General features: G+C 39.8%; 1 protein-coding gene across 5 annotated transcripts in view; it reads left to right on the forward strand.

Annotated features, from left to right (window-relative positions):
* Positions 1-11003, forward strand: part of elmo2.S (engulfment and cell motility 2 S homeolog) — a 33042-nt gene extending 22039 nt beyond the window's left edge. For 4 of the 5 annotated variants that reach the window (XM_018237380.2, XM_018237378.2, XM_018237377.2 and 1 more), the window contains 6 exons: positions 1777-1940; positions 3907-4019; positions 7912-8019; positions 8111-8193; positions 8292-8369; positions 10091-11003. In XM_018237380.2, coding sequence (XP_018092869.1) covers positions 1777-1940; positions 3907-4019; positions 7912-8019; positions 8111-8193; positions 8292-8369; positions 10091-10291 — 747 coding nt within the window. In that variant the 3' untranslated portion in view covers positions 10292-11003. 5 annotated transcript variants of the gene reach the window in all.
* The last annotated feature ends 186 nt before the right edge of the window (positions 11004-11189 follow it).

The following is an 11189-nucleotide window of genomic DNA, read 5'->3' on the forward strand; positions in this document are numbered from 1 at the left end:
CAATTTAAATAGGGCAGGAACATATAGGTCACTTTTTATTTATATATATATATATATATATAAAATATATATAAAATATATATATATGTCTTTATTAGTGATGTTGGTGTGAATGCTTGAAGTGGCCACTTATTATTAATGTCCAAGGAAGCAAAATAAAGACAAAAGAGATCCTCTATTGTCCTAGACATGAGCCCACCCTAAAAGAAGAGGGGCATGCCCGTCAAATGGTAAAAAAAGGTTAAAACAAAAATGTGTAATAGTTACAACTTTAAAAGACAATCCCTCTTTAAAATATGAAAAAACACCATTATCATTTTAATAACTTTTCGGCATACAGGATATGATGTCCTAATAAAATTGAGGAGGATCTTATCAGTTCGCCAGGTCTAAGCTGGTGAAGGAAATTATGCTGTAAAATTCGCACTTAAGTGAATTTGCGGAGCAACGATCGTACACCCGAGTAAAATTCGCCTGGCAATGGGGCGTGAAACTGCTCTAGCGAAGGTCTCTTTCGCTAGCGAATTGTCCTCCATGTCTGTAAGTAAATTGGCGATGTACCTGCGGATGGGATTTCTGGCGAATTTTCGCTAGCAGCGGCGACTTTGCCCTTTAAAAAAATCTACCAAATTGTCCTTAAGTGCGAAAGTACTTTTTCAGTTTCAGCTCCCTTGGAGTTAACAGTCTTGGGTTGGAGCTTTCCATTATGCTAATAACAATTTTACTTGTGGCCATAGTTCAGAGAAAAGTAGAACAACCTAACTGACCTTCAAGCTAATTTTTCAGGTGTATCTGGGAATGCCAATAGGCATTCTACCCAAATCTCTCGCTTACTGGCCTTGAGGGACTCCGTGCCTTAGGCAATACAGTGTTCTAGTTTTATGTGTTCTACTTTTTGTAACATGTACAAATGCTTATATGAGAAAACCTGCTGAGTAGCACATGACTAAAAGGCGATGCATCCCCAAACTTTTGTATCTCGATGGTCACTAGTTTGTTGCACAAAGAATCCTTAAAGGAGAAATAAAGTTTAAATAAAGAATTAGGCTAGAAATGTTGAAGATTATGTATTGGGCTTCTGCACCAGCCCAAGGCAACCACAGCCCTTTAGCAGGAAAGATCTGTGTCTCCAAAGATGCCCCAGTAGCTCCCCATCTTCTTTTTCACTAATTAACTGCACATGCTCTGTGCTGCTGTCACTTACTGAGCTTAGTGATCCACTCACAATATACAGTACACATAGAATATAAATGTCACAATATAAGGCTGATTGGTAATAAATACAGATAATTACTACTTGGCAGCACAGAAACCAGTGCAACTAGTATCAGAATTAAATAATCAGCCCTGTAGCATCAGCTTATATTACAGACCAACTTCATTTTCTGCTTGTAAATTTACAACAACCCCTAAGCTTAGCTTCTCAACAGCTGCTCAGAGCCCACTGAGCATGTGAGTGTCGCAGACACTTTCCAAGATGGTGACCCCCCTGTGACAAGTTTGAAGTCCTGGATCATTGCTGCTATTGACAAGCTGAAACTTTAGGCTGGTGCAATACGTTCAGTATATAAAATGACATTTTTAAATATTCATTTCTAGGGTTTAGTTCTCCTCCTTTAAAACCCAAAACTTTGCCTGGTAATGAAATAATGTTTGAATCCCACTAATATAATTGCATGTAATGACATACTGTACACTAGCCATACAGATATGAAAGATGGCTTTCATTACTGTATTACAACAGGAGCAAACAGCAACATGTTCTGTCTTTCCTAGGTTATGCAGGTGGTGCGGGAACAGATCACGCGTGGTTTAGCCTCTAAACCGAACTCCCTGGAGCAGCTGAAGAATAAACTCCGAAGCCTGAGTTACACAGAGATTTTAAGGCTACGGCAATCCGAGCGGCTGAGTCAGGATGACTTCCAGTCGAAACCTATTGTGTATGTAGGATGCACTCCTTGCTAATGTCTTTCAAAGCATGCAGTTCTGTGCAACTTCTACTTCCCTCTTGTTGTATGAACATTGCAAGTGCAAATTTCCTTGTTTCTAAAAATCTTTCTGCTTTCCCTTAACTGGTTAGTACAAACATTTTCAGTTCCTCTTATGCCTGAAAGTTGGATACTTGCAAGAAATGGGTGATCAACTAAATACACTTGCACTTATAGGATAAGTAAACCTTAAAAATAATTGATTGTAAAATTAATGATGATGCTATTCTAAGCACTTTTGCAATGTACATTCATTATTTTTTTTAATACCAATATATTAAAGGGGACCTGTTACCCTAACAAATCATTCCAAATTATTTTCTATCAAGTTAGTTGAGCAAAATAAACTTTACTTACACTGTATTTATTATTTAAATTTTGTTTCCTTCTGTCTTGGAATTATACAATCACAGCAAGCAGGCAGCTGCCACTTTGTGGACACGGTTATTAAGGGATATTAAGGGAAATTGTGTATCACCCCAAAATCTTGTGTATGCACCAGAACGGGGGACCTAATGTCCATGTGCAGTGCCCTACACAATTAAATAGAGCCTGAGGAGGGAAGGGGGAATGTGAGGATAGCAGTTACATAGTTAAATTGGGTTGAAAAAAGACAAAGTCCATCAAGTTCAACCCCTCCAAATGAAAACCCAGCATCCATACATACACCCCTCTCTACTTTTAATTAAATTCTATATACCCATACCTATACTAACTATAGAGCTTAGTATCACAATAGCCTTTGATATTATGTCTGTCCATTATGTCTGACATCTAGAAAGTGCAGAATGGAAAGTGAAAGTAATTGGCTGCCCCTCCTCTATGCCTCAGGCATAGAGACGGGGCAGGTAATATTTGATTGACAGTTCAGATATTTAAACACCTTTATAACAGGTATGGATGTTTGAATGACAAAAATTATTTGTGTTCCATATTTAATTTGCAAAGGACTTTCATTATGCAGCTTTTTATGTGTAGGTGACAGGTCCACTTTAAGGGATACATGTACTGTTAATATGAATGGATTTTGTTACAACATCGCTACCTGCTGGTCTTTTTCTGACCAGTCTGACCACCAAGTAGTCAAGGAAGTTTTCAGGAGAAAGAAAGAGACTGCGCTCATGTTGTTCTGCTTAAGAAAAAAAATTAGAAACCTTTCTCAAATCTTTCCTAAGCAAAAGAATGTCAGAGCAGCCTCTTTCTTTCTCCTGACAACTTCCTTGACTACTTGGTGGTCAGACTTGGTTGGAAAATGACCGGCAGGTGGCGTTCATTCATATTAACAGTACATGTATCCGTTAATATCTTGGAATCAAAAAAATTCAATTAATTTACATTGCAAAAGTACTTAGAATAGCACTCTCATCAATTTTACTTTCACTTATTTTTAAGCTTTACTTATCCTATAAATTATAGACATATACATAAGTTAGTGCTGTTTTTCATGCCCTGTTACAAAACTGGACTGACTCCTCTAGACCATCCCATATCTGACTGGCAATAACATTAGAGGAATAACAACACATTCCCTATAGCAGGAGAAGAAACTAACAAGTAACACTCACCCATTTATATTATTTTAAACAACAAATCTTTCTCTCAGTTCTTTTTTTCAGGTGGTACTTTCTGTCTTTGTGGAGAGCATGAGGTTATAGTGCCCTGCTGCTCTTTTAGAATCCTAGCTCATGTTTGAAAGTAGGTTATTGACAATGTGCCTGGAGTATGGAGGGCATAGGTGAAGGAAATGAAAGTCGAGTATTTCTTGCAAATGTCCTGCTTCCCATTGGCAAGATCTCTCCCCAATATTCATGTGTCCTAGGTACCTGAAGAGAAAATGATACAACAGTAGAACCAAGAACACCCTCCTTTATTTGTTACTCTTTTTTCCATTTTTTAATCTCGTTTCCCCTTATTTTAGTGAGCTGAGGGAAAAGATTCAGCCCGAGATTCTGGAATTAATTAAACAACAGCGTTTGAATCGGTTGTGTGAGGGAAGCAGTTTCCGGAAGACTGGAAACCGCAGGAGGCAAGGTGACTTACAGTACTGCTCGTGCCCTAAGAAAACAAATCAACTGAAATGTTAAAGGGGAACGATCACAAAAATGAAAATTGAATATAAGCTTCAGCATACTGAAATAAGAAACTTTCTAAATCCAATCAATTACAAAGTCTGTATTGTTTCTGAAATAATCAAGTTCATCTTCACTATTCCTCTCTCATTATCTGTTTCTCTTCATTCTGTCTTCATTCAGGAGTTGGGTATCCGATGAATGATTCAATATATCTTATAGGGGGTTCCTTTTGCATAGATTTATTAGAGCTTACTCTATTAAAATTTCCAGAAATCCTGTCTCTCTATATGCTGAATTTGTGCAAAATGTTGTCAGATTTTGTTTGTACTGGAATCAGTTATCACTGAGCTCTAATACAACTTCTAGGAAAGGAAGCCCCATATAAGATATATTATCTGTCAATGACTATCCGACACCCAACTAGGGTTGCCACCTTCTTTTAAATGCTTTACTGGCTGGTGGGGGGCGGGGACACAAAGGGGCGGGTCGTGACATCAAAATGGGCGGGCCGTGATGTCAAAAGGGGCAGGGCCGGGCCACGGACGCTAGAAGAAGTAAAAGAAAAGGTAAGTTCCACGGGATTGGGGGCAGGCCGAGGGCTCCTTTTAATCGTATTACAAATTTACCGGCAGCTACATTGCTGGTAAATTTGTAATACCAGCCCCGGCCTTGGCAGGTACTTTACCGGCTAGGCCGGTAAAATACTGGCCGGGTGGCAACCTTACACCCAACTGCTGCAATGCAGAATATTTAATTGATTGTATTTACAAAGTTTCTTATTTCAGTATGCTGAAGCTTATATTACATTTTTGCTTTAGTTCCCCTTTAAGGTTAAAATGCACGTGACGTCACATTATGTGACATGATTAGCAGCCACATTACCAGGATACAAAACCAAACAGATTATTCTACTGTCATTTGTTTGCATTAGCGAGTATAAAATGCCTGCTGTAGCCAAGGCTGCTCTGATTTCTCTGTTTGTTATTGAAGCTGTCCCAGGAAACACTTCCTCTTTCTCTAATTTCTTCTCTGGTAGTTAGGTGATCTATTGAGAGAAAAGCATTATCTTGTGGCTGAACAGCTTTTGATTTATCATGCTATTGGAGAATCTGTGTTGTTGTGTAAAAATAATTCTTAATCTGCGTAACCTTAATTACCCCACATTGTCTTTAAAGGATCAGTAACACCAATTTTTTAAATTAAATTAGAACGGAAAAAACCCACAAAGACATATTAAACTTTTAAATCGCTAAGTCTTTATTAAGAAATAACTTACCGAATCTCTGCTTGCGCTCCTCTTCAGAAAAGGCGGCACGGCGACGATCCATCATGCGGCGCTCGATTTCTCTTCCCTGGTTTATCTCCTATAAGGAAAGCAGGGAGGCGATATCGAGCGACGCACGCTGGATCGCCTGTTCTGAAGAGGAGCGCAAGCAAGTTATTTCTTAATAAAGACTTAACGATTTAAATATGTCTGTTTTTTTTTTTTCGTTCTACACTAAACAAATTTTTTAATAAATTTTTTTTTATGTAAACTGGTCCTTTAATCTGAGAAGGGCAGGTGCAATTAAGAACAGAGATCTGTGGCCATTTGCAAAATGACCCACACATTGGACACAGTGCAGAAAAAAAGAACAATTGCTGCCTTTTTTTTTTGCACATTGTGTAGGACATTGTAATTGAGCCCTAAGGTGTTTTGACCTGAACTTTATTCTCTTTGGCTTCCACAGTTGCTTTAGGCAGCAGATGTCCTGTGCATCTTTATGTGAAGCTGCGACACACAGACAGGCATTGTTTTGGTCACCACTGTTTCCTGTCTGAGCACAGCAGTGATCAAAACATTGTGTGTGCCATATGCCTAAAGAGGATGAAAACTGTCTTGGAGTCACAAAGGAATTTTTTCCCCTCTGAAGCAAATTAAAGAAGCTTCAGCCAGGGCTTCTTGCCTTCCTCTGGATCAAGTAGCAGTTAGGCAGGTTTTATATACACATAAAAGGTTAAATGCCATGGATGTGTGTCTTTTTATGAAAGTAACTTTTATAAGAAAAAAAATCTCCAGTCCAAATATATGATCTAAAATGATCAGTCTTAAAATAGTTAGTTCTCCTTTAAGATTGATCATTTTATATCATATATTTGGACTGGAGATTTTTTAACTACAGAAGTATCTAGAAATGTACATAATGCTTTGGGTTTCTGTACCAGCCCAAGGCAACCACAGCCCTTTAGCAGTAAAGATCTGTGTCTCCAAAGATGCCCCAGTAGCTCCCCATCTTCTTTTCTGCTGATTCACTGCACATGCTCTGTGCTGCTGTCACTTACTGAGCTTAGGGACCCACTCACAATATTAGGGATGCACTGAATACATTATTTTGGATTTGGCCGAACCCCCGAATCCTGCGAAAGATTCGGCCGAATACCAAATCCAAATTTGCATATGCAAATTGGGGGTGGGAAGGGGAAAACATATTTTACTTCCTTGTTTTGTGACAAAAAGTCACGCTATTTCCCTCCCGCCCCTAATTTGCATATGCAAATTCAGATTCGGTTCAGCCTGCAGAAGGATTCGGCCAAATACGCATCTTGCTGAAAAGGCCCGAATCCAAAACCGAATCCTGGATTTGGAGCATCCCTACACAATATATAGTACACAGAATATAAATGTCACAACATAAGGCTGATTAGTAATTCATACAGATAATTACTACATGGCAGCTCAGAAACCAGTGCAATTAGCATCAGAATTTAATACTCCGCCTTGTAGCATCTGCTTATATTACAGACCAACCTCATTTTCTGCTTGATAATTAGTGAGGACCCCTAAGCTTAGCTTCTCAACAGCTGCTCAGAGCCCACTGAGCATGTGAGTGTCACAGACACTTTCCATGATGGTGACCCCCTGTGACAAGTTTAAAGTCCTGGATCATTGCTGCTATTGAGAGGCTGAAACTTTAGGCTGGTGCAATACGTTCAGTATATAAAAAATGGCATGTTAGCTTTATTCATTTTTCAGGTTTAGTTCTCCTTTAAACTGGTAATCTCTTACTGGGCAATTTATCAGTGCTGAAAGTCAAAGGAAGCTGCGCAGATAGTGACATAATACCTCTACACTATGCCAGGTACATGTATCTGGTAAATCAATAGGCTTGTCGAGCATGTTGGCACAGAGGAAAGATGTTCAGAGAGCAACCAATCAAATTTAGGTTTCCAAGATGCTAGTAATGACGAGGTCTAACCTGCTAGCAGCAATCACAGAATTGCAACTTGCATCCCTTCATTGCTAGGTTGTCATAAATACACTTCCATATACTTCTTGTTCTGGGTTGTCATTTAAAGGAAAACAAAATGAAAAAAAAACCCCTACCCAACATAGACCCCCCTGCTCCCCCCAGCCTAGCTGCTACCCTTGGTAAATGCTCCTAACTCTTTACTTACCGCTCAGTGCATCGGAGTTCACAGGCGCCATCTTCCGGCACTTCGGTAATCTTTGGGTCTTCTTCCTTCACTTCGGCAATTTCCGTGACTTTCAGCGCAAGTGCAGTTGTCGCGAAACGGAAGATTTCTCCAACTGCAAATGCACAGATACACAGCTCTCATCCCGAAGATTACCGAAGAGAAGAAGATGGCGCCGGTGAAATCCGATGTGCCCAGGGTAGCACGTAGGCTGGGGTGGGGGGAGCAGGGGGGGGTCTATGTTGGGTTGGGGGTAGGGTTTTTTTTTTAATTAAGGGTTGAATTCTCCTTTAACAGTAGAACCTACCATATTGCGGTGTTGCTGTAAAGTTGTATATGTACCTACAGTCTGTAGTACGGGGCTTGTAGGCTCATTGATTTTATCCTTTTAACCTCAGAGCGATTTTGGTTCTGTCGCCTGGCCCTGAATCACAAAGTCCTGCATTATGGAGACCTTGAGGATAACGCACAGGGGGAGGTGCCATATGAATCCTTACAGGAGAAGAGTAAGACATACATCCTCATCACTGCGATCCCCTCCTTATCTTTCACTTCCATGTAGGTACACGCTATTCTCTAACATCATATTTTTTTCAGTTCCAGTTTCTGATATTAAAGCTGTGGTGACTGGGAAAGATTGCCCTCATATGAAAGAGAAGAGTGCTCTGAAACAGAACAAGGTACAAGCAGATACCACTGCTTCCATTGTCCATTGTGCTTTCCAATCTGTAGCTCCCTCCTTATCAGGTTATTGGTTTCTGTATTTTTTCTATTTTAGGAGGTTCTGGAATTAGCATTTTCTATTCTGTATGATCCCGACGAGACTCTGAACTTTATTGCACCAAATAAATATGAGGTAATAAAGATTTATATATGTTATACTGTTATTTTTTTTAAAAGCAGCCATTATGGTTTGCTTGTGGCTGCATTACGCTACCCAAAAAAAGGTGACAAGCTGACCTCTTGAGTGAACCTGTCTAGTCACATATAGCAGGAAGGAGACGGTGCTGATGCTGCTATTTTAGAGAAGAATTCAGGGCAGATGTGACGATTCAGGCAGATTTATCTCCTCTTAATTGCCTCTTCTTCAGGTGACTAATCTCCCCGAAAAGCCTTCCCGCCAGCTAGAATCCCGCACTCTGAGCCCTATGTTTTCCAAAGTCGATCAGAGTGCCGACGATTTATAGTCAAGCCGGTGGGAAGGCTTTTCGGGGAGATTAGTCGTCTGAAAAAGAGGTGATTAGTCACCGGGTGACTAAATCTCCACGAATCTTTGCGTCTGTCTCTGCCCTAAAGCTTAACTAAACAAGTAGCTAGAAATGTTGTACATTATGTTTTGTGCTTCTGTACCAGCCCAAGTCACCCTCAGCCCTTTAGCAGTAAAGATCTGTGTCTCCAAAGATGCCCCAGTAGCTCCCCATCTTCTTTTCTGCTGATTCAGTGCATATGCTCTGTGCTGCTGTCACTTACTGAGCTTATGGACCCACTCACAATATACAGTACACATAGAATAGAAATGTCACAATATAAGGCTGATTAGTAATAAATACAGATAATTACTACATGGCAGCACAGAATCCAGTGCAATTAGCATCAGAATTTAATAATCGGCCCTGTAGCATCAGCTTATATTACAGATAGGGATGCGTTCGGGATTCTGCCTTTTTGAGCAGGATTCGGCATATGCAAATTAGGGGCGGGGAGGGAAATTTTGTGACTTTTTGTCACAAAACAAGGATGTAAAAAATGTTTTCCCCTTTCCACCCCTAATTTGCATATGCAAATTAGCGATTCGGTTTGGTATTCGGCCGAATCTTTCGCAGGGGATTCGGCTGAATCCAAAATAGTGGATTCGGTGCATCCCTAATTACAGGCAAACTTCATTTTCTGCTTGATACTTTGCAACAACCCCTAAGCTTAGCTTCTCAACCGCTGCTCAGAGCCCACTGAGCATGTGAGTGTCACAGACACTTTCCAAGATGGTGACCCCCTGTGACAAGTTTAAAGTCCTGGATCATTGCTGCTGTTGGGAAGCTGAAACTTTAGGCTGGTGCAATAAGTTCAATATATAAAATATGCCATTTTACGGTTTAGTTCTTCTTTAATTCACTGATCCACCAAAACCAGATCAATACAATCCTAAACAGTCATGTGACAGTTCCAAGAGTTTCCTTATTAGCCCCATAGATCTTGTATGTGAATACATCAGTCCTTCCTTTACAGAAGCACAAGTTCTTTCTGCCCGTGTTTTAGGAAAGGGCGCCTCCTTAAAGTACACCTTTAAATTAAATTTTAATGTGATGCAGACTTTGATATTCTGAGACAGTTTGCAGTTGGTCTTCATTTAGGCTTTTGTTAGAAGCTCTCTAGTATGGAATTTCGGCCACATGTTTCTAGGGTCCAGTTTACCCAGCAACTAGGCAGTGGTTTGAGTGAGCTGAACTAGGAATAGAGGCAGTGCTGGATCGCCCTAGACCAGGACCTTTATGGCCTAAAATAGAGGAGGGCTTGAATAGGCGAAAGAGATTGGCTTCCCCTGTGTTAATAATATTGATTTCCTTTTGCTCTTTCCTTCAGTATTGTATCTGGATAGATGGTGTAAATGCGCTGCTTGGGAGAGAAATGAACAGCGAGTTGGCTCGCAGTGATATGGACACATTACTCAGCATGGAAATGAAACTACGCTTGCTGGACCTGGAGAACATCCAGATCCCTGAAGTTCCTCCTCCTATACCCAAGGAACCCAGCAGCTATGACTTTGTCTACCACTACGGCTGATATAGAACAGCAGTGCAAGGAAATCCACACCCACTAATTGGGGATAGATTCTCCCATTAACCATCTATTTAATAAATCATGGGGCTGACCCTGAGGCGGATTGTGTTACCCAGATCTGTGCCCCTAAAGCCCTCTGTCAATACAATCTGAAGACCTCTGGCTGGATAGGCCCCTACAGTAACTCATTGTATGTGTGATGTTATGCACGTTACAAGTCTATAAACAGTTACAGTTTGATATTCCGCCCAGGTACTGAAGGGGCGGCGGCATGCTGAACTTGCTGGCTTTGGTGTTGTAAAACCCAGTCGATTCTTTTATGCCTTAAAAATGTAGATTAAAATCAGAGTAGAACTTCTGGTCCTTTGGAACACAGGGCACAGCTCTGCCGGTCAAAGCTCCGTGCACTGGTCTCCAAATCACAGCACAATTGCTCCCCTGTTTCTCTAACAGTCACATCATATTTTTTTGAAAGCAGCAAAGTGGTATCTTTTCTGAGAGGAGTAAAAAAAACAAAAAACCTTTTACTTTCCCTTGCAATGAGAGGAAACCAGGGGCATAACATATTTTGAAGAATGTTTTCTTTACTTGGTACGAATAAAATGTCCTACAGTCTCTCAATCATAGTCTTGGGCAGGGGCAGAGATGCAGGTACAAGGAAAACTGCCATTGAAAATAAGCTGTAATGTTACTAATAAATAATACACTCTAAGGATATAGAGCGATGTGTATCTGTTTTGCTTTGCTTCGTAGAGAATATATATATATATATATATATATATATATATATATATATATATATATATATATATATATATATATATATATATATATATATATATGAATATATATATATATATATGAATATATATATATATGAATATATATATATATATATGAA

The sequence above is a fragment of the Xenopus laevis genome, chromosome 9_10S, assembly GCF_017654675.1.
Source record: "Xenopus laevis strain J_2021 chromosome 9_10S, Xenopus_laevis_v10.1, whole genome shotgun sequence".
Taxonomy (NCBI): Eukaryota; Metazoa; Chordata; class Amphibia; order Anura; family Pipidae; genus Xenopus; species Xenopus laevis.